The sequence below is a fragment of the Embiotoca jacksoni genome, unplaced genomic scaffold, assembly GCF_022577435.1.
Source record: "Embiotoca jacksoni isolate LCO1_2020_lvr unplaced genomic scaffold, fEmbJac1.0.p SCAF_14, whole genome shotgun sequence".
Lineage (NCBI taxonomy): Eukaryota > Metazoa > Chordata > Actinopteri > Embiotocidae > Embiotoca > Embiotoca jacksoni.
In genome coordinates, this window is record NW_027185274.1 from 8,520,772 (window position 1) to 8,543,848 (window position 23,077).

At 46.3% G+C, this 23,077-nt stretch overlaps 1 protein-coding gene and 1 long non-coding RNA gene across 3 annotated transcripts; one reads left to right on the forward strand and one right to left on the reverse strand.

Annotated features, from left to right (window-relative positions):
• The first annotated feature begins 2,141 nt into the window (after window positions 1-2,141).
• On the forward strand, window positions 2,142-17,746 carry baz1b (bromodomain adjacent to zinc finger domain, 1B). Of its 2 annotated transcripts, XM_069147838.1 has the most exons (22): window positions 3,030-3,132; window positions 3,671-4,033; window positions 4,666-4,782; window positions 5,618-5,762; window positions 6,155-6,347; window positions 6,537-6,658; window positions 6,856-7,053; window positions 7,140-7,328; window positions 7,428-8,742; window positions 9,085-9,249; window positions 9,434-9,572; window positions 10,061-10,224; window positions 10,442-10,556; window positions 10,665-10,763; window positions 10,969-11,146; window positions 11,544-11,729; window positions 11,878-12,025; window positions 12,765-12,912; window positions 13,373-13,488; window positions 14,258-14,394; window positions 14,543-14,649; window positions 14,747-17,746. In XM_069147838.1, the coding sequence occupies exons 2-22, from the start codon at window positions 3,792-3,794 to the stop codon at window positions 15,474-15,476; spliced, it is 4,953 nt and encodes a 1,650-aa protein (XP_069003939.1). In that variant the 5' UTR covers window positions 3,030-3,132; window positions 3,671-3,791; the 3' UTR covers window positions 15,477-17,746. The 2 variants fall into 2 exon arrangements, with proteins under 2 accessions (XP_069003940.1, XP_069003939.1); XM_069147839.1 differs by lacking the exons at window positions 3,030-3,132; window positions 3,671-4,033 and adding an exon at window positions 2,142-2,961.
• A 24-nt stretch (window positions 17,747-17,770) lies between these two features.
• On the reverse strand, window positions 17,771-21,358 carry LOC138197190 (uncharacterized). The gene is made up of 4 exons (XR_011178191.1): window positions 20,783-21,358; window positions 19,570-19,728; window positions 19,214-19,403; window positions 17,771-18,325 (listed from the first exon to the last, which is right to left on the reverse strand). It is a non-coding gene; the product is annotated as an uncharacterized lncRNA (long non-coding RNA).
• Between the last annotated feature and the right edge of the window lie 1,719 nt (window positions 21,359-23,077).

The window sequence follows — 23,077 nt, forward strand, 5'->3', positions numbered from 1 at the left end:
GTTGTTCCAAAGGCAGGCCCACACAGGATAACCTATTGGGTGCGTTTGACTTTGTGCGGCGCTGACTTAAAGTGATGCATGCTGGACTTACAACATTGCATGATGGTTAAAAATTTTGTCTGACTTTAGCCGGTGCTGCAAAATGTCATGATGTCGCATGATATTAAAACCTTGCAGGAGCAAGGCAGCTACAGCTGCTCTTCTCCAGCTGCACCGGGTCAGAACCTCCTCGTTGACGACTCTACTCTATCCTGATAGGTTTAAAGTTTCAACGACATGAATGATGTGACGTTTATTTTTATTCTAAGACCTTCACAGCAGTAATCTCCTACAATTATCTTTCCTAATTTATTGATCTGCTCCTTCTGTAGCTCAGGTTTTACATCTGGACAGACACACTGTAGTTTTACATCCAGAAAAAATAAGGTTGTTTCTATTAAACATACTTAGATCTAATTTTATGTGTCCAAAACTAATGTAAACTGTCTGGTCAGTAAATTCTAGAGAGCAATATATTTGGGTGGATAAACAGTGTCAGCTCATCAGTTTGAATAATTGAGGTTTCCACTTCTAAAATACAAACTACAGAGTAATGTGAACAAGCTGCTGCTGAGACACAGCTGGGCGGATTTGTATGTGTTGGCATGTTGCTTATTGATGATGTAATGTTTCATGGTACAAACCCGAGTTTCTGTTGTAAGGACCTCACTGTGTTCAGAGCCCTGACATAACTTATGTTATTATTTGGAGCTATATATTTATAATGGAAATAAGCTTAAGTGAAAATGAAAGGCAAAACCTGCGAGATAGAATAGACCAATCAGACAGCAGGATAGAATAGACCAATCAGATAGCAGAATAGAATAGAACAATCAGAAAGTAGGATAGAAAAGACAAATCAGATAGCAGGATAGAATAGGCCAATCAGAAAGTAGGATAGAAAAGACAAATCAGATAGCAGGATAGAATAGGCCAATCAGAAAGTAGGATAGAAAAGACAAATCAGATAGCAGGATAGAATGGACCAATCAGAAAGCAGGCTAGAATACACCAATGGGAAAGCAGGCTAGAATAGACCAGACAGCAGGGTAGAATAGACCAATTGGGAAGCAGGATAGAATAGACCGATCAGAAAGCAGTATAGAATAGACCAATCAGAGAGCAGGATAGAATGGACCAATCAGAGAGCAGGCTAGAATAGACCAATCAGTCCACAGGAACACCTGCACAGCTGCTCTGCAGTTTGTATTTTAAGCATATAAGTGTCAATATTTCAGACTGATGAGGTGACACTGACAAATTTACAGACCAGACAGTTTGCATCAGTGTTCAACACACCAAATTATATCTAAGTATGTTTAATAGAAACAACCTCTTTTACAGCTTTCTTGCTGAATGTAAAACTACACTGTGTCTGTGTCCAGATGTAAATCCTGAGCTACAGAAGGAGCAGATGTATAAATTAGGAGAGATAACTACAGGTGATAACTGTTCTGACAGTCTTAGAATAAAAACAAACATCACGTCATGCGTATCGATGAAACTTTAAACCTATCAGGATAAAGTAGTGTAGTCACAGAAGAGGTTCTCCACCGTTGCAGCCGGAGGAGAGCAACTGCAGCCCCTCGCTCCTGCCAGGTTTTATTATCATGTGACAAACACACCCAAAGGTGTCCGACTTGACGGCAGTTTTTTTTAATACTCCTCCTCTGCAGCCACCTACAGCTCTCGCGGACCATCCCATCAAGTCAGACGAAGTCAGACGCAGTTGAAGTTGACACACCCATTGTCTAATCAGACCTGTTCAAAATGGAGCCCAGACAATGGGTGTAACAATTAATGTGATAATTGAAATAGGAATTAATTTCACATTAGTTTTGAATACATACATTATCAAACTATGGACAAATGTTTTGGTATTAATGAATTAAATATGCCATAAAAATGCTTTTGTCATCAGTTGACCTCTAGCCTCTAGTTTCTATTCTATTCGGGCGTGGTTTATTTAAAGTGGCTGCCCTGCACTGACAATAGACGGGCCATATCAGCCAATGAGAGACAGTCCTACCAATTCGATGACGGCGCCTCTCGGAGGCAGCCAATGAACGCGGAGAGGGGGCGGGAGGTGCCTGCGACGCCGCTTGCTGCCGGGGAAACGGAGTTCTGACGGTGTACGGAATTGTACCGGTGGAATAGAAACTCCCGCCATTTCGACAAAGAATTAACCTCTTGGTTGATTCAGGTTACTTTCTTTTTGCACTTACCGACGCTGGTATCTGATAAGAAAAAGAAGCTCCGACCGTACGAACAATGCGGCGAATAATGTCCGAACGAGAACGGGCTTAATTTCACAAAGACTTGGGTCGGGACGACACAGCGCGCCAGACCGCCTGCTGAACTGCGACCTGACTGTTGCCGCGAGTTTGATTTCGGGGTGTCGCTTCATGTCCACCTGAAGTTTATCAACTTATCCCGGGAAAACAAGTCCGACAGCGTGTAAAGACACTTGTGTGTGTAAAAAAAAAAAAGAAAAAAAAAAGAAAAAAACCTCCAACATGACGCCGCGACGTGAGGAGCGCAGAATGATGCGATGAGGCCGGCGGCAAGAAGCGCACTGTTATTGTTTTGCAACCAGATAGCAACCCGAGCTAGTCCGCTAGCTGCTCCACGCTGAGTGCCGGGCCTGCCGGCGGTAACGTGAGACGGCGTTAGCACCTCGGCCCCCTCGGCGACATACTAGTGCGGATTTGGTGTACCAGCTCGTTGCCTAGAAGAGCTTTATTTTTTTTTAAATTTTTTTTTTTTTTTTTTTTTTTTTTTTTGTGTACCTCCTGGATTTGAAATGGCACCGCTTCTGGGCCGGAAACCGTACCCGCTGGCTAAGCCGCTAGCCGAGCTACCAGGCCCGGGAGAGGAGGTCTTCATCATCGAGCACACCAAGGAGGCCTTCAGGAACAAAGAGTATCCTTCGACGTGATGCCGATGCTCGCTCACAGCCGGCCACACACACACACACACACACACACACACACACACACACACTGTGCTCGCCCTTTGTCTACCCGCGTAGCTGAATCGGTGCTCCCGCTTGTCACGTGCGCAGGACCGGAGAGCCGAAGCACCGATTTAGTCGTGAGTTTGACGTTTTTGAGTTTCCCCCCCCCCGCCGCATGTACACAGTTTCACATCGGACGACCAGTTCGCGGAGCTCCCGTCCGGATCGCTTCGCTGATCACCGCCGCTGCTGCTGCTAGATTATTTAACTCAAGCCGGGGAGATGAGGCTTTTAAAAGGCACGCGGCGCGTTGACTCGTGCCCGGGTGAGATTGTAAATAGATCCCCAAAACAAACAAACAAACAAACAAACAAAAAAAAGCGTCTTGTCACTTTCAATCTTTTACGGCCCCGCTTGTCAGCTACGGATGCTAACAGGGTTAGCTCGCACGCTGCTAACGGAGGTATCCCCATTATGTCACAATAGCCTCGTCTTGAGTTAGCTGGTAAATGTCGGAGCATCTTTAGAGACGGCTTCCCTTTAGGGAGTTTTTGTCGGGTGAAGAAAACAGCTGACTTTGACAAGCGCTCCCTGATTTTTTTAAGACGGCGTTTGTCTTTTAGGTCGGAGAGTTTCTGCTGGTGTACGTGGGTAACTTCACCCTCTCGTTCACAGGGTGTTCGTGATCGCTTCAAGGCGCCGGAGAACCGAAACTGTCAGCGAGGTTGTGAAGCCAGTTGTCAGCTTTAATGTGAGACACGAGGCCAGAGCAACAACAACAAAAAGTGGTCCTAAAATGTGGTGTCACGAGTTGGGAGAAGATTTGTTTTGTTTTTTAATTCCTGCAAGTGAAATAGCCGACATATTGATTGAACTGTTGGTGGCTGTGTTTGAACTTTTCCTCACACGCCTTCGTCGAGCTTCTTCCACTGACCCATCGGTGGGAACAGAAGAAATGACTCGGAGACGCTTTGTTGTTTGTTTTCGGTCATCAGAGGCAGCATCAAACCTCCCGAGTCCCATCCATCACCCACACGAGTATGTTTACTTTTTCGGACAACTTTTGGTGGCCCCGTGCTGTCGACAACTTCCCTTGCAATTATTACTCGTAACAGGCCTCTAACCCATTTCCTGTCATGTTGGTTTGAGTGCAACCCACGAACAGGGCTGGGCAATATATCGATATTTGATCGTGTCAAGACATGACAGGTTTTGGATATTAAAACTGTCGTCTTTTTCCAGTCTTGAAGGCTGCATGACAGTAAGATGTTGTCATTTTATGAACACTACGGACCGATCGAGCTGTTATATCGTTTGACTTTAGCCACGTTGTCATTATATACACATTACTGATTATTATATAACAAAAATCTAATGATGTGAATATTTTGTGAAAGCACCAATAGTCATCCTTACAATATTGATATCGAGGCATTTGGTCAAAGGTATTGTGGTATTTGATTCTGTTCATAAAGCCCAGCCCGAACCACCCGGTTAGATTTTGTTTTGAAAAGCCTTTGTATGTTGGGTGTCCCTCTGCCTCTCTCTACTGACACCACTGTGATAGTGTAATGTAATCATGTTTTTTTTTTTTTTATTACTAAGGAAAAAGCCTAACGGTGGAACTGTTTACATGCGAGTATTGTAATTTCCTTGACAAAATGCTACAGCGAGTACGAGGCACGATTGCTGAGGTACAGTGAACGCATCTGGACATGCAAGAGCACTGGAAGCAACCAGCTCACGCACAAAGAAGCATGGGAGGAGGAACAAGAAGTCACTGAACTGTTAGTATTACAGCCGACGCTTTCTATGTGCACGGTCGTGATTGTGTGAACCGTTGGTCTCCTCTGCCGATGTTCGTCTACACGCTGTAGAGATTTTGTAATGGCTGTTACATAAGTGAATAATACACAGGCTCAGCTGCGTTGGTCGCTAAGCTTTGCATTCAGATGTTTGGTAAATCTTTGGTCCTCATAAATATCTAACTATATAAAACTCTGCTAGCTATTGAGATGCACCGGTGGCAAAAAGTACAGAATAGCCACGCTAACATTAGTATCAACAAAGAGCCATACTCTCCCAGTGAAGGTCACAAGGCTTACTGCTTTGCTCTGATTGGATACACGTGGTGCTCCTCCTCCCATTCTATTTAGAGGGTGAGTGATTGAGTCATCCTTGAATCTGCAATGGCCTGATGAGAGTTCGCTTATCCTGATCTGACAAGGGGGAGGGATAGATTAGCTCAGTCCTCTCGTCACCAAACAGGTGTACATACACCGAGTTCAAATGTGGTCGTAGCAAGAGGAAGGTGAACTAAATTATATATGTAGCCCAAAGAGATGCCGAGGCAAACAGTGGGGAGAGCAGTCCTCAGCTGCCCAGGGCTCAAGTCACTCAGGATCTTGAGCTGTATTTAAGCTCTGTCTAATTATATCATCCAAGAGATTTTACTCCCCCTACTGGACACGCCCAGTCCTTTGTTGCCCTGTTATTGAATGCTCCTGTCACACCGATGTGTTTCACACCAACTCCTGAGTACAAAATGATCCCAGTGCAAGACTGACTGCACTGGACGTCATCTTCACGTTTGTTAACTGCTCGTGTTGTGTGTGTGTGCAGGCTTCAGGAGGAGTATCCCCAGTGGTTTGAGAAGCCCGTCCTTGAGATGGTCCACCACAACACAGTGTCTTTAGACAAACTGGTTGAAATGGCCTGGAAGGAAATCCTCACCAAGTACGCTGTGGGTGAAGAGTGCGACTTCCTGGTCAGTTTGACTTCTCAAATATACTTGTGTGTTATGTAACATGGATCTCAAGATCCCTCCAGTGCTAATAACTCATTCAGTTGTCACTTTAAATCTTATCTGTAGAGGACTACACAAGGTGTTTTGTATTTTGAACAACTGATCAGCCGCCCTTAAAATTATGGCTAATTTGACCATTTATCAAAACATAACAACACATTGAGATTAATATTTGGTTGGTTTTGGGTCTTTTAAAATGTATTAAAAAAATTCAATCATGCACAAAAACGTTTTTTCCCCCTATAAAGTCTGTTCTGATGTCAAATTATTATTGATTATAATGTTGGTGGTAGCACAGTGACAAGCTGGTGTTTAGTTGGTCTATTCTAACTCACAAGACTTTTTCACTTCAGGTGGGGAAGGACAAAGGTTTGCGAGTGAAGGTGGTAAAGATCCATCCCTTAGAAAACCCAGAAGGTGAGTCCGGGGAGAAAAAGCTTGAAGGTGCCTGTGACTCTCCATCCAGCGACAAGGAGAACGCGAGCCAGGAAAACCAGAGGAAGGAGCCGCAACAGAGAGAGGAGGAGAACAGGAGGGAGAGTCTGAGTGAGTGCTAATCACGTTTAATAGTCGTACTTTAGAATTTATTTCATTCACTTTCTTCGTTTAGGTGTTTTCATTTTCCCTCTTTCCACTTATTTTACCTCGTTGCATTTTACTTTTAAAACACGTTTATATTCCTAAAAATAAAAATCTCATTTAGAAAAAATAAATTGTTGTATTGCTTGCTCTCAGGTGATAGAGCACGGCGTTCTCCGAGGAAACTTCCCACTGCCATGAAAGAAGAGAAGAAGAAATGGGTAATGCCCAAGTTCCTTCCACATAAGTACGACGTGAAGCTCATCAATGAGGACAAGGTGTGTTTCTCATGTTAACAGATGGTGTCTAGACTTCTGTCCCTGACAAGTTAATCCTATTTTGATTTTATTCATATATTATTTTTCCATAGCAGACCATTTTTGTCATAATTTTGTGAATCTATATCTTAAATTTCCGCGCATGGACTTTTGAGGTCTGCACTGACTTTACAATTTTTAAATAATTTCTGTCACAGGTGATTAGCGATGTCCCAACAGACAGTCTTAATAGAACGGAGCGCCCTCCAACCAAGGAGATCATGCGCTACTTCATCAGGCACTATGCTCTGAGGCTGGGCATGGGAGAAAGTGCTCCATGGGTGGTTGAAGATGAACTGGTGAAGAAATTTAACCTGCCCAGCAAGTTCAGTGACTTTCTTCTTGATCCGCACAAGGTAATTTGCGCATCGTATGTTCTTGCATATTTTTGGAATGACAAATGTTGCTTGCTCTCGGCTCACCTTCTTTTGTTTGTCTCAAGTTTTTGGCTGAGAATCCCTCTACGAAGCGGAAGAGCTTGACTTCTCCAGAAGGTAAACCCAGCAAGAAGCTGAAGGCCGCCGACACTCCAGGAGAGGATTCAGGAAACGAGAAGGGAGAGAAGAAAAGGAAAAAGAAGAAAGATGCTTTAGGCATGCCCCTAAGTCCCACCATCTGGGGCCACATGCAGGTTAGCCGCCTTTCATGCAAAACATAAAGTCTCAGTTAAGATATAATAGCCCTTAAAAGTCCAAGCTTTGCTTAATGGGTTCTTGTGTCTGCATTTCAGAAAATAAATGGTTCTCCACTCAAGGTAAAGAACTCCGGTACTCCAAAGAAAGGAGAAGGCAAAAGCTCAGCTCCCTCCACTCCAAGATCTGGCAGAAAGTCAGGGGACAAGAAAGAGGGAAAGAAAACTGGAAAGAGCGGCGACAAGAAGCTCAATGTTCTCAAAGCCTCTAAAAAGGACGGTAAAGCTGGTGCGAAGACACCAAAGATGAAGCAGATGACTCTGCTACATCTGGCTAAGAGCACTGCTGCAGGCAGCCCTAAGAAAAGAGCCCGTAGTACCGGCCTGGGTACTCCTAAACTGGGGAAGCCACTGCACCCTATGGCTCTCCACCTCCTTCGTTACTACAAAGAGAACAAGGGAAAAGAGGATAAGAAGAACGCCCTATCCTCCCTCATCTCCAAAGCTGCAAAGACCTTGTCCTCAGACGATCGTGGCCGTCTGCCAGAGGAGCTGAAGGAACTCGTACAGAAACGCTGGGAGCTCCTGGAGCAGAAGAAGCGATGGGCAGCCATGAGCGAAGAGGAAAGGAATGAGGAGCTGAAGAAGAAGCGTCAGGAGCTCAAAGAGAAGTTGAGAGAAAAGGCCAAGGAGAGACGCGAGAAGGAGATGCTGGTCCGCCGCGAACAATCTCGTAGGTACGAGGACCAAGAGATCGAAGGTGGCAAGACTCTGCCGACGTTCAAGCTCGTAGACATGCCCGAGGGGCTGCCCAACACCCTGTTTGGAAATGTGGCCATGGTCGTGGACTTCCTTCACTGCTATGCAGGGCTGCTGATGCCAGATGACCAGTATCCCATCACAGCAGTGGCTCTGATGGAGGCGCTGGCCGGGGAGCGGTCCGGCTTCCTCTACCTGAACCGTGTGCTGGTCGTGCTGCTCCAAACGCTGCTGCAGGATGAGCTGGCCGAAGGCTACAATGAGCTTGACATGCACTTATCTGAGATCCCCCTCACCATGCACTCTGTGTCAGAGCTGGCAAGGTTGTGCCTGCGACCGTGCGATGCTCACGGAGAGGAGAGCAACCAGGGCTCGGACGACTCGGGGGCCGTGGGCGGCTTTGATGACGTGGTAACCAGTGAGTTCCTGGAGAAGCTTGAGACAATCGAGGTGTTCGAGCTGAGCCCGGAAGAGAAGGTCAACCTGCTGGTGGCACTATGCCACCGCATCCTCATGACGTACTCGGTGGAAGACCATGTTGATGCAAAGCAGCAGCGGTCAGCCGAGCTGTGGAAGGAGCGTTTGGCAATGCTGAAAGAGGTGAATGACCGCAAGAAGGCTGAGAAGAAGATGCGAAAGGAGATGGAGAGCAAAGGTAGGCGGGAGCATCAGCTTTACCTGCAAAGGAAATGTTGTTGTGACTCAAATAACATGATTTGATGCTGTTATTACTGAACTTTCACTATCTTTACTCACTTATTGAAATACACTGAAAACCTCATTTAACACCCATAAAATATAAATGAAACTTTTTATGGACTGCTTGTAACATAAATATATTCTGATTATCCTTTGTAAAATTGTCAGAAATAATTTGATCTTTTGGCCTATCATTAGTCATTAGTCTGTGAGTAATGTCCTTAAATTGTGTGAATGTGTAAAGTACAAGCCGATACCACAATACTGATTTTTGTTTTTCTATTTTCTGGGGTCAAAGGTGAAAAGAAAAAAGAGGGGGGTAAGAAGGAGAGCAAGAAAGAAGTAAAGGTGGAGCCGGAGCCGGAGCCAGAGCCAGAGGACATGATCAGCTCGGTGAAGAGCAGGCGGCTGATGGCCATGCAGGCCAAGAAGGAGAAGGAGGAGATGGACCGACAGAACAAAGGTAAACTTTGTCGCAGGTGTTTCAGAAGGTGCTTTCTTTAGACAATGTTGAGCCTTATTGCCGATGTAATGTGTTACACATGCGTTCATTTTCTTTTTCTTTGTATGCCTTTGCTCCGATAGAAATATCATCATGACAATTTTGATCCAGAGCACCTCATGACGTCATTGTTCTTGCTGTCTAGAGCGAATGGAGAAGGAGGCTGAAGAGGAGCGGTTGCGCAAGCAGAGAGTTGCTGCAGAGAGGGCCTTTCAGGATGGAATAACCAAAGCCAGGCAGGTGATGCGCAGGACTCCACTGGGGACAGACAGAAGTCACAACAGGTTGGTGCTGCACGCACACACGGTTACGGTTAAAGAATTTACACAGATGAGCCAAAACATTGTGTCTGCCCCACGGAGGAAGCAAAAAAAAAGAAGTCCGATTGTCTTGTAACAACAGGACGTGTCAAGGTCTTGGATGTATGAAACGGTAAGAGAACGGTTGGTTGTCATTGGCAACATATCCGCTCTGGGAGAGAAATGTACAGGTAAAACCATTATGATCAGACAACAACGTTTGAGTGTGTTGGCGGTCAGCGGTGGTGAGCTCCTACTGGGCCGGGACAAACCCGGAGCACGAGGATCCTCGTAATGTGCCCCGAGTCCTTGCGTTTGGTGCGTCGGAGCTGGCTTTGGCAGTCGAAGGACCAACAGGACATCAAGCAGGAGCGGTTATGATGTTTCTGCTCATCAGTGTCTGCACAACGACTTTAAATTCTTTGTGTCGTGTTGGTAAATTCTAACCATCGTTGTGTGATATTTCTGTTCAGATACTGGCTTTTCTCTGACGTGGTTCCCGGTCTGTACGTGGAGAAAGGCTGGGTGCACGAAGGCATCGACTACAGCTTCACTCCTCCACCAGAGGACAAACCAGCTGAGCCCGAGGTGGACGAAGAGGAGGACGGAGAGGCAGCCGCACCTCCGGATTCACAAGGTACAGCCAGTTTTAATTATCCTTATTTATCACAAAGTGTTCTGTTGGTTTCTTTAAAAAAAAATTAATCTTATTAGCCTTTTTCAGTTTCAGGTTTGTTTTGGTTTGCTTTGTTAGTTTATGGGTTTTTTGGGGGAATTTTTTTTAGATTGTTTTTATAATTTGTATTTTTTTGTCACAAAATAGTGGATATAATAAATGATTGTTTACACCGCAGGAGCTGAAAAGGATGATGGCAGTATAGACGGTGCTGTTACTGAAGGAGTCCAGCAGGGAGCAGCACTTGATGTTTGTATAGAAACTACAGTTCCCAAACAGGGACAGAACCTTTGGTAAGAACCTACTTCTGTGTTGTTGTTGTTGTTGTTTTTCCCCCCACTTTCATTGGATCCATTTTATCCTTTTATTCTGCGTTCTAACTTTCCCGCCTCTGAATCCAGGTGCATATGTGACAATCCTGCGGAGCTGGAAGAGCTAGTGGAAAGTCTTCATCCTCAGGGAGTCAGAGAGAGCGAACTGAGGGCAAAGATACAAAGCAGGTGAATGGACTCTCATTATAAGAGATAATTATTTCAACATGCGCAATAATACTATCCAGCCCTGTGCTCCTACCAGCTTTCAGCCATCTCATGGACTAATGTTGCAACATGCTGTTGACACTTTTGCTTTCTGTTTCACTATTTTAAGGCAGCAGCCGTAACTGAAGTAAATACTGAACACCAAGCTGTTCCTCTTCTGTTCCAGGTACCAGGACATCCTCCACTCCATCCATTTGACTCGTAAGGCCAAACTGGGCCTCAGGACCTGTGACGGCTACACAGAGCTGCTTAAATATCTGCGCAGCGACATCCAGGAAGTAGCCTCACGACTCCAGAAGGGAGGCCTGGGATACCTGGATGACAACACCGACATTGAAGATCAGGTGATTATTTGTCTAACCACATACAATATTAGTGGAAATGAAATACCGATATTCACTAAAGACTGAGAAATGTGTAGTTTCTTCTGTCACCATTCAAAATGTTAATCCTTTTGCGGGCGTTAACAAAATCGCATAACTTGTTCAAATGCAAGGTGGTATTTTGATTTGGTAGGAAACAAATATAATTCTGTTGAAGTGCTTTACATGGACTAATTCTGTACACGGACTAAAAAAAAAAAAAAACAACATAAAACCTATAATATAGTTTGACAATATTGTAATTTGTGTGAAACTCTTAATGTTTTATGATACAATAACATGTTACAGCTCGTGCTTTATATTTGCCTTTTGCACAAAGCCTTGTATTTCATAGCTCTGCTTCATCCTCGTTTCACAGCTGAACAACATGGACAGCTTGAAAGACTTTGGCGAGTGCATCATCACTATTCAGGCCTGTGTCATCAAAAAGTTCCTGCAGGGCTTCATGGCCCCCAAGCAGAAAAAGAAGAGAAGGCAAGGCGGGGAAGAAAGCAGCAAGGCTGAAGAGGTGGACGAGGAGAAGAGACTGGCAGAGGAGGCCAAGGTAAGAAAACAAAGCTGCAATGTTCTTGTCGGCGTCTCGCCGATAACGAGGTCAACGAGTGCAGCGGTTTTCTAAGCCGCCCACATCATCGAGCTCTGCATAAATGTCAGCTGTTAAACGCTGTGCAACGTGGAACTTTTCCCCTCAGGTGGCCACGGCGGTGGAGAAGTGGAAGACGGCTATCCGAGAGGCCCAGACCTTTTCCCGCATGCACGTGCTGCTGGGAATGTTGGACGCTTGCATAAAGTGGGACATGTCTGCCGAGAACGCTCGCTGCAAAGTCTGTCGCAGGAAAGGTCAGGAGGCTTTTCCTCTGCTGTCACACTCGTTTGGTCAGAAAAATATGTAAAACGTGCAGACGTGCTTCACGGGTTAAAAAGAGGACGATTTTAGTTGTTATTTAATATTCTGTGCTGTGACTGTAATTACATGCAGTTCGGCACCATTGAGAGCACAAACAAAACTACTTCAGAGACCACCCCAGCTCACAGCTAGCAAAAATGTCATTTGCCCTTTTTCCTCTCGCACTAACTGTACAACTCCAATGTTTTACTCCAGATTTGTTGGAATATCGTGTTGTTACCTGCATGTCAACCTGACAAATCGTGGACAGTCAGTCCTGTTTAAGAGAAGCAGCGCTGCACTACCCAAACCATTTTCTGCTTCCTGTCTAGTGCTCATGCAGAACCCGTCTGTGTTGAAGCTCATGGCGTGTAGGCCCAGATCCAGCCAGCAGGGCAGGAGCAGCAGCAGCAGCAGCAGCAGCAGGAGGCTCAGAGCAGGACAGACTAGTTGTGTCAGGCAGGTCTACATACGGAGCCGACAGCTCCGCAGGCCGACAGGTAACCCTGCGGTGATGGGAGGACGGTAAAAGCCCGGTTATCTGCACAGTAGCACAGACACGCAAGTATGAATGTGCATGAAACGCTCAGGGAGGGAAGATCAGGGAAAGCAAAGACTATGGAGGAGTGAAATTGAGGAAAACAGGATGAAGTCCTTTAACTGAGCCTTACGGTCTATATTGATCTCTTCCAGGTGACGATGAGAAACTCATCCTGTGCGATGAGTGCAACAAGGCCTTCCACTTGTTCTGCCTGCGACCGGCCCTGTACCGCATCCCCGCCGGAGAGTGGCTGTGTCCGGCCTGCCAGCCGACTGTGGCCAGACGTGGCTCCCGCTCAAGGTAACGGCCCGCTTTGTGCTGGCTGTTCTTCATTGTGTTACACTGAGGCGGTTACAGAGGCACGTATCACAGGGCTTACATTTTATTGACCAGGTATTTGTATTCGAAGGTTGTCACAGCCTAAAACAGTCATAAAATCTAGCCGAAATGAGGAGATACAGTATGAAGCGGGTTACAATCTGCATGCACACATAATAAGACTGTGGGTTGTGTTCTCTCCTGTCGAGAAATGTCACACTTCATAAACACTGGTCGGGCTGCTGTCATGGTAACTGCCAATGAGTACAAAACACATTTGCTTTTATATATATATAACAAGTGGAAACATGAATACAGCTGGAAAGAAACGTGTGCTGCCGGTGAAGTAGAAGTGTCAATGGAAGCTGTGTTTTGTGTGCTTTTTTTTTCTTTATCACGTGTGTTCGGATTTATTTTTTTTTACGTAACTTTTCCTTCGCAGGAACTACAACCAAGACACCGATGAAGAGGAGGACTCGGAGGACTCGGAAGAGGAGGACTCGGAAGAAGATGAAGAGGACGAGGAGGAGAACGACTACAAAGCCATGGGGCACAGCTGTGAGTATCGGCGACGGAAAACGATGACAAATGATGACAAAGTTTCAGGTCACGGTTTCCTGTACTCATCAGTAAACGGATGATGATGATGATGATGATGATGAATGTGACCAAATGTTGCAGTCACATTTTAGATGTACTCAAAACTGGAGTCCTTATGTCATCAATACATTTTTGCATTACAAACTGAGTCACAAAGCAAAAATAAGAGAAGACAATAAATAGGTCAAATTGTCGTTAAAAAAAAAAAGACCGGAGTTGGTTTTGGAAGAGGAGCGTCCTTCGTGCCGATGGTTGGGAATGAGAGGAATGCTGATGGGGAATTTCAGCCCTGGTCGTCTTTCCGTCTCTATTGTCTGTGTGTTGTCATGTAGCACAGCTCAGGTCTGGACTTTGCTTTGAAGCTACGAACGCGTCACTCTGGCTTCACTCGGAGTATGTGGCAGGATGATCCCCGCTGTCAGCTCAGGCCTGCACATCAACGATAACCATGTCGAAGTTTAGTGCATCGATGCTGAACGGTTCAGGAGAGGATGTGGGTGCACCGGAAAGCTGATTATTTTTCTCATTTCAAGCGTGAGGCTCTGACAAGTCTAGTGTTCACTCCACGGTGGTCTGGGATTGGTTTTATCCCACCTTTTTGAAATGTCACAATTAAGCACTAATCGAGCTGATATTTCAGGTTTCAAGAGCACAATTGGAGCGTGTGCACGTGTTAGTTGGTTTTCATCATCATCATCATCATCATCACTTTATTTTTGCTCAACAGTGAGACCAAGGAAGAAAAATAAGCAGTCCTCGTCTCGGCAGAAAAGCTCCAAAAGTAAACCCAAGAAGGCCTCTTCGAGTACTCAGAGCAGCAAGCAGAGGACGGGCCCCAACAGCCCTGCAGACATCGACGAACTGGTGAGAAACCACAAAGACGCTCATTTCAAGAATATCCACGTAACCCGGCGGCCATTTGTGATCGACGCTTTCACTGAGAGCAGAGAACAAATACAGTCTGCTGTTGTTTATTCGCTCTCATTGTTGGTCGTGTGCGCCGGGTCTTCAGGTGCGCCAGAGTTCCCACACAGGAGTGCGCAGGCAGGCGCTGGAGCTGGAGAGGTGTGAGGAGGTCCTCAAGAAACTGATGAAATTCCGCTACAGCTGGCCTTTCAGGTGAGCAAACACCCATCACCCGTGTGAGACACCCGGAAGAGAGCATCGTGGGGTCTCCTGCCGCGGCGTTCATCACATGCTCTGCCCCTCTTTTCAGGGAGCCCGTTTCCTCAGAGGAGGCGGAGGACTACCTGGACATCATCTCCCAGCCCATGGATTTCCAGACGATGTTGGGAAAGTTCAGCCGGACCTCGTACCGCCACGCCCAGGATTTCCTGGAAGACGTGAAACTGGTCTTCTCCAACGCAGAAGAATACAACCAGCAGGGCAGCACCGTGCTCTCCTGCATGGTCAAGACGGAGCAGACGTTCACCGAGCTGCTCCAGAAGCTGCTGCCCGGCCTCAGCTACCTCCGCCGGCGCTCGCGCAAGCGCGTCAGCCAAGCCCCTGCGACCTCCGAGGAAGAGGAGGAGGACGAGGAGGAGGAGGAGGAAGAAGAAGAAGAAGAAGAAGAAGAGCAGCAGCAGCAGGACGAGGAGGAGGACGAGGAGGAGGATGAAGAGCAAGAAGAGACCCCGAAGAAGAAGATACAAAATGGCAAATCAAACAGGAAGAAAACCAGAAACGGCCGGGGACGCAAGGAGGGCGAGAGCGAAGAAGAGGACGAGGAGGAGGAGGAAGATGAGGACGACGATGACGGCAGGAGGAGAAGTAAGCGGACCTCTGCCACCTCGGGCAAGAAGGATTACAGGGAGCAGGACAGCGATGGCGAGCGGGACACACGGAGAACTCGTCAGCGGGGGTTCCGGGGCGACGGTGGGGGCGCGAGCAGCGACGAGGACCGGTCCGGCCAGCAGCGACATTCCAAGAGACAGAAACGCTCGTGAAATCCAGGGTGCTGTTTTGCTCTTTTGTCATCTCTACTTGCTTTAAAAAAAAAAAAAAAAACATCTGTCCCGCTCCACTGAAAAAAAAAAGAAATAAAAAAAAAAGAAAAGACCACGAGCTCTCCATCTCCTCCTCCTACAGCCAGCGGGACTTGATCCTCAGAAGGACTCGTTTTGTGTTCAGGAATTTCTGTTCATATTTTGAAAAACAACAGAGGAAAAGTGATTTATATTTGTAACATGTTTAATATTGGTGATGTTTTTTTTTCAACCAAGAGAAAATGAGACATTTGAAATAATGAGGTCCTCAATAACACTGAAGACTCTTTGATTTAAATTTCAGTTCCACGTTGACAACCTCACACAAGTGTAATTTGACCTGAATGTTGTCCCGTGAACCGCTTTGTTTTGTTTTGTTTTGTTTCTACATTTGCTCGGTCCAAACACCAGTACGGTGTAATCAGAGGTCTGTCTTCACTCTTGGCACGCGTAGTCGAGCCATCACTTTACTGCCGTGTTTCAGGAGAAGTAAATCTTGCTGTCAGACGTTAGTCCCGCCCACATCTCTGTGACAAGTCGTTGTGTTTCCACTGACGACGAGAGATAGTGTCTTGTGTACTTAACACACACACACAGCCCTTCCCCCCCTCCCACACCTGTAAATTGCTCTTACTGTTAATTACCAATTTATCTTTGGTTAAATGCAAGTCTTTAGATAAACATGATAGGATTTTACTAGTTGTAGTTTTTTTTTTTTTTTTTCTCCAGCAGAGGATAAAAATTTATTGTCCAAAGCTGGTTGAGACTGCAGAACACACTCGTAGTCCCGTCACCTTTAGTGGTGTATGAAAAAAAAAAGAAAAAAAAAAAAAAGTTTCATATCAGCTCTTGGTGCCAAGACGTTTTCAGGGTCCTGACTTGGGAGTCTCAGTCTTGGCTTGCGGAGCTGAGCAGCCTTTCCTCCTCTGTAGTGCCCTGCCACTTTAAAAGAACCGGTACCTCAAATGATCCCACAGTTTGCACTCCTCCTGTGTGAAAGTGCACCTAAATACGCCAGCAGCTGCAGGACCATACTTTAATGATTATGTGCATAAACATTTGTAAACAGTGTTTAAAACGACAAATGTGATGTTTGTTAAGAAAAACGGGCATTTTTTTGGATATTTGATATTTTTTGCACATTTTATTTGGTATTGTAAATGATTACTTGTTAGTGAATCTTAATCACATCCAGTAAATTGCGAGGTTTAACCAGGGCTCTCAGTCAGCGCAGATAACATGTTGGTGTTCTTTTGCTTTTCAGAGACACAGCAGGAATTGTACATTTCATAACAAACACACGACGGCCCCGCCGTTCAGTTAAATGAAATTCCCGACGCAAAACGTGGGTTGAAGCAGCTCCTTCGATTAATAAAAAAATAAATAAATAATGAAGGTTTTCCAGCACGCCCCCTGGTTCGGTCACCAGGTGGTGCTCTGTTCCTGCACTTTGAACACAGCATTTTACAAGTAACTCAGTCGCAGCTGCACTCTTGAACCACCTGACTCCCACTGCTTTGTGTTCTCACCGGTCATCAAAGAACAGCGGGGCTTCATGGCGCTGGTTTATTTTGGCTCTCGCGATTATTTTGTAGTAAGTTCTACACAGTGGGCCGGGAAATGGACACAACACCCTCCACAGGAACACCTGACTCTGAATGGACAGAAGTTTCTGTGGAGTTTTTGGTGAGGTTGCCAGCAAATGCGCGCGTGTGCTGTTCGCGCCTGTGTTTTACTGGTGCTGTCATCATCCACACCTCCCCGCTCCTGAACGGCCACTGATCGGTTTCCCCCCCCCCCCCCCCCCCTCTATTGTTTTTGTTTAAATTCGGCTTTTGTTCCTGACATTTTGACATTTCAACGAACACGCAAAAGGTTACTGCCCTTCTTAAAAATGAGACCTGACTGTAAATGCTTTCTTTATTCTTGGAGGAACTGCAAAATTCTTTTACACTTCCTTTTTTTATATATATATTTATAGTCTCTAAAGCTGGGTTTCGGGCAGGTTCGGAGGATTCACATGTAAAGAATTTCCAATAAAGGCTATGGACGAAGACCGTAGTTTTCCCTGTTTTATTTGTGTTGAGCTGATGAGTGTCCCCAGGTCAGACTGCCAGACATCACTGCCATCTGTAAAACCTTGTGATAAGACGATGAACAGGGAGGAAAACGGGCTCGCCTTGACGGCCAAGTTATGTCTTCTTTACTTTTTAATAAAATATCAAACAATTGTCTTACTCTCTGGTGTTGGCTCTTTTCTCAGAACATCTGAATCTGTGTGCATAGAAGCCAATTTGTCTGCAAACATGATTTGCTGAAGCCAAAACTTGACACAACAGATGATAAATAGCACCATTATTCACAGAGCGATGAGCAACTTGGACTAAAAACCTTTCTGTGGAAACATTGGAAAAGGTGAAGCTGTCGGTGGCTGGTTTCAGATGTTCAGGTCTCTAAAGTGATCCAACTACAAGGTCCAACTTTAACGGCACATGGACATTTAAAAAAAAAAAAAAAAGACATGTTCACACGAGCGCAGCAGAATTTCGGAATAATTTAATTGGACTTAAAACTTCCAGCCAGTTTCACAGGGATTCTCTACGTGTGTCTGTACAGGTTGTAGGCGGCGGCATTGATCCCGCACTCGCCTAAGACGAGGTCCGCGTCTGATGTATGCTGCCGGGGAGAGTGCAAGGAGGACCTTATGAAACATCTAGTAGAAGTGGTGACAGCCTGTGAGCCGTCTGTAATTTGGCAACAGGTGTAGACGCCGAGATGGGTCAGAGTAAAGGTCAGAGATGTGGAAAAGTCTGTGGAAACGGAGCACTTAATTAGTGAAAGTTCAAGCAGCTGCATTCAGCTTATAATAAACCTAAAAATGATCTTTTAACATGGCGGGTTTCATTGTCCTTTACTACATTTTAATTAGTCCTCATAAAAATGGGTGTAGAAATGAACATTTCTTAAAGCCTTCATTTCTGAATTCAGTGGTGTCGTTTGTGTCATACCGCACAAAAGAGGAGAGGCTGCCGGCACATTATCTTCATCCGTAAGAAAGAAGTTAATGACAGTTTGATGACATCATAAATGCCTCGAGGTGTTGAAGGGAAATCACAGTGTGTCTTGTTGTTAACTCTCAGACTCAGAGCTGACTCAGTTTCTGTTAAAGGCTTGTTTGACTGTTTTGCAAAATAGGACACGAAAATGAACTCTGCATGACTGATATGAGCTTCTCATGAACTCTGTTGAGTCTCAGTGTCTTCAGCATTCAGCAATGTGTTGTTAACTTGAATAAAACACCATATTTTATTACATATGTTAATCTTTTTCAAGTTCAGAGTGTCTATTGGTTTCTCTCCAAAACTCGTGAAACGTGAAGTATTGGCATTCCTCACGCTCCATCCTACATAGCGAAACATTCATGCTGAATTCAAGGCACTCATTTACTGTACATACTGCCATGTACCATGGGAAAGTTTTTACAGTTAGCAGAGCTAAACGGTCCAGAATACAACTGCGCAATGGGGAGGAATATTTTATGATGACTTATTATGCAGTCATTTTGTCTGATTTATGATCTTGCTTCACTTTTAGCCATGCTCGTGTCATTAAATTTGATGGATATCCATGCAATATTGGATGAAATCATTGCTCTCACACCGTGATCGACTTAAAAAAAAAATATCTGCCTGCAACACCTGTTCCCGTCAGCCTCCACCACCTGTGCTTAAATCCAGGAGCAGTGTGTAGAACACAGTGACATCTAGCGGTGACGTTGCAGACCCTGAAGACGATCTACGGTGGCCGTAAGCCAATGGTACAGCCAGTGCTCAGTTTGTCCTTTCTGGGCTACCGTAGAAACAAGGCGGCGGTGCAACACAGCGCGCTCTGTACAAAAAAAAAACACAAAAAAAAACCCCGCTTAGATATTGAAGGCTCATTAGGCTTTATTAATACAGTCGGTTGATATAAGATAATGAAAACACCTGTCATTGTGCGTTTACGAGCGGCTGGAAAGTGGGAAAGTTCAAAACCTCCGAGTGGGTGAACCCACCTGAAGGCCTGTAAGAAGTGGGAACATGCCACGGGAAGAGTTGTCTGGTCCTGACATGGCAGAGTTGGAAGTGAACCTCAACACACGCGCACACATATCACATGGAAATAAGGTGACGCAGCCGCACTCGGTTAGCCCGGCGCCTTGCTTGTTTGCTGTCTGCATCAAAACACATACAAAATGTTCAAATATTTATTGACGTCCTTGAGCTCCATTTTGTTCCCCCCCCCCCCCCCCCCCCCGTTGGTTTATACGGACGACGGAAAGGCACATTTTGATGTCTTCTGGCAGCGGAAACAAGCTCATGTTTTCATGTTTGTGAACTCTCTCTTATCTCTCAACATTTGTAAACACGCTCCCCAGCTGGCCTCAACGCACAAATTAGTTTCAGGTTGATTATACACTTAAGAAAACACAATAATGGATATTATATTCCATTTGTGCCAGGAAATCCCCCGAAATCCTCCACACACCTGAGAAATGCAAGCATATGGTAAACGTTTATGAGCATTAGGCGTATTAAGCATGTTAACGTGTAGTCCGTAGCACCACGACGACAAACACAGCCAGTCTTGTTGAATCATAGATCATTTTAGTTTGGCTGCGTTGTTTTTCTCTTTTCGTTTGAGCTGCTTTTCCAACCTCGGTGAGGTCAGGAAGACCTTTGACCTTTGAATGATTGTGACAATATTGATTTTGTTGTCACGTTGTTTTACTAAATATGACGTGCGTAGCGGGGAAATGTAATTCAATTGGGACTGATGAGGATTATAGTATGGATACATAATGTACTTTGACTTTGAACCTATAACCGCCTGATGCTAAAAGACGTTTTGGTTGCAGAGAAAAGCCTGAAACAAATTCTTGTTAAACATGATTTCTCAAGTGTTTTACATTCAGACTACTTCCTTTTTTTCTTCTTTTTTTTTTTTTTTTACAACAAACAGAAGAGCACAATCTCAGCTGATCCTCTGATGTTTTCAAGGAGCCTATACAAAACACGATGTCTGCGCGCAGTCCCGCGGGTCACTCATACTTGTAAATAATTCACCGCGAGCGTGTTTTTTTTTTTCTTAACTTGTAATAGCGGTCGGGTGCGGTTCGACGAGACAAATTACTGAGCAAGAGCGAGTTAGTTCAGGACACGTGTCATCGATTTAACATGTCCGGGTGCATTATCCTCCACTGAAATACAGAGTTTTAAAAACATCACCACTGCTCGTTCAGGTTTCACGTCGTCTCCGCCGTTACCGGTCGACCCGACGCGAGCAGAACCGGCGGCGGCCGGCGATCCCCGAACGAGCAAACACCGTCCGCCGCGCAGACTGACCTTTGAACCCTGAGCAAACTTGACAGCGGCAGCGTTGCGACCGATCCGTATCCGCACGGCGCGTGGGTGTGTTGCGAGCGGAGCAGCCCAGCCTCCGGCAAATATTTACCTCGGGTCCAAGTCGGTGCAGAGGGCATGTTGGCAGCGGGGGAACAAGCGTGTCTCTCGCTCTCATTCCAGCAGACCTGAAGTTTGATCCGACGTTACAGCGACCGCATCGCAGGACAGCTGAGTCACCGGATAGCCGCGGCGTTTTAGTTACAGTCAAACGCGCACGGAGATGTTTATTGACTCTGACGTCACGCAGCGTTCGAGCTTTCATAAAACCGGTGCAGGGTTGTTGTTTTTGGGTCTGATTTTTGTCGTTGTTCTTCTTTCCCGTCCGTGTGCATTTAACTGTGAATGCCGAGTTTATTTTGTCCTGTTCTTCTAAGTATTTGGGAACCTCGCGGGAAACCAGCCGGGTTCGGATCCGACTTGTACCCCCCCCCCCCGGGGGACCCGTTGGGTACCCGCAACCGGACCGCACCTCGGACATGTCAATCAAACCGGACACGCCTCCGAACATATCTCATTGATTATGGAGTTGTTTTCAGACGGATCGCCAGGAATCTGATCAGAAGGAGCGAATGAAGTGAACGACATCATAATTGGAAAAAAGGGGGAAAAAAAAAAAATGCATTGACTTTGTACTTCATGAGAGGAGTTGACTCCAGCGGGGGGTGGGGGGGGTGGGGGGGGTCTTAGAGCCGGCCTCTAACGGCCCCGAGCGGTCTTACAGTTTAACCCCCTGGAGATTACCTCCATTTGTATTTACTACTAGAGTCAATGCGTCAGGCGTGAAAGGAAGGGATCCATGTTTGAGGATGTCAATATTACTCCACCGCGTCGCATTTTTCAAACGCAGCTCTCGGCGCCGCCCGTCTCCTCGGGAATCTCCGGACGCGGACGGTTCTCGACACTCGCGTCTGCCTTTTTTTTTTTTTTTTTTTTTTTTTTGCACGATGGATGAGGTTTGAAGGTCGGCGAGAGTGTGTCGAGGGTTCTCGTCCGCGCGCCCCAAAACAAAAAGCAGCCACGCGGCGAAATAGCACTCCGTCGTACGAGTTGGCTGTGAGGTGCCGTACATTTTTGACAGCGTGCAACTAACGTGTGGATGGCGAAGTGAGCGTTTGTGCTCGAGCGCGCCTGCAGATGAATTTGACTGAATCCGGAAGAGCCCGCAGCCTTTCCTTAAGTTTGTCGCCCGCCTGTACCTTTTAACAGCCGTCAGCCCGGGACTCTGAAGAGAGCTTTCCAAAGAATCTTGCGCAAACATCTCGTACATTTTGAGCACGTCTTCCGCTGGAGATGAGGTCACACCGAGGCCTCCTCGCCGCATTTTTCTTGACACCCGTCCCGCTGGTGCTGTCACACAACCTGACACGGCGAGTCGAGCTCTCCTGCCGGAGCAGTCGCTGCGGCGGCGGCGCGTGAAGGCGGTTTGGAGCTGCGAGCGTAAACTCGATTTGTGTCACGTCGTGGCACACTTCAGAACGAGCTCAGTCAGTAGTCGATCACGCTGGCAGCTGCAGGAATGCGCACAGAGAAAATGAGGACAAGGGGTAAAAAAAAAAAAAAAAAAAAAGAGAGAAAAATCCTGACAGGCTGCCAGAACAGAGAGAAGTGAAGTAACATAATCATTCACAGAGCATAAAAGGTGTCACGAAGTTTGAGCGTGAAAAACCAACCCGCGTGACCGCGGCAGCGACATGCCCTAAATTTATCCCCCCCCCCCATCTGCTTTAAGTGCGAGCACAAATGATTATTAATGCATTATTCACAAAACAGAGCCTCCCCCCCCCCCCAATTTTCTCCGCCGATGCGCGTCCTCTCCCTTTGATGATATAACCGAAGTAAGAGAGGGGGGAGAAAAAAAAAAAGCGAGGGAGTGCGAAAACGGGAGGAGTTCAGAGGGATGGGGGGTGGGGGGGGTTCCTCTTGGGAATGGCGCAGCTCTCGTCCCGAAGGGATTCCCGCGCTCTTCCGAAACAGACCGAATCTTCCCGCAGACCGGCCTCCGAACGGCAAGCGCCCGCGCGCCGCTCGCGCACCCTCCTCCGCCACGGCCCGCGACCGGACGCACGCGTCGGCGCCGAGACGCCCGCCCCGGGCCCGCTCGCGGCGCTCCCGCCCTCT

What these genes read in the sequence shown, in the direction of transcription:
- baz1b (XM_069147838.1), top strand. Translation starts at nt 3,792, where the DNA reads ATGTGGTGTCACGAGTTGGGAGAAGATTTGTTTTGTTTTTTAATTCCT. An exon ending in ACAGACAGAAGTCACAACAG is followed by an intron (nt 9,573 to 10,060) that starts GTTGGTGCTGCA and finishes ATTTCTGTTCAG; the next exon opens with ATACTGGCTTTTCTCTGACG. An exon ending in AGGGCAAAGATACAAAGCAG is followed by an intron (nt 10,764 to 10,968) that starts GTGAATGGACTC and finishes CTTCTGTTCCAG; the next exon opens with GTACCAGGACATCCTCCACT.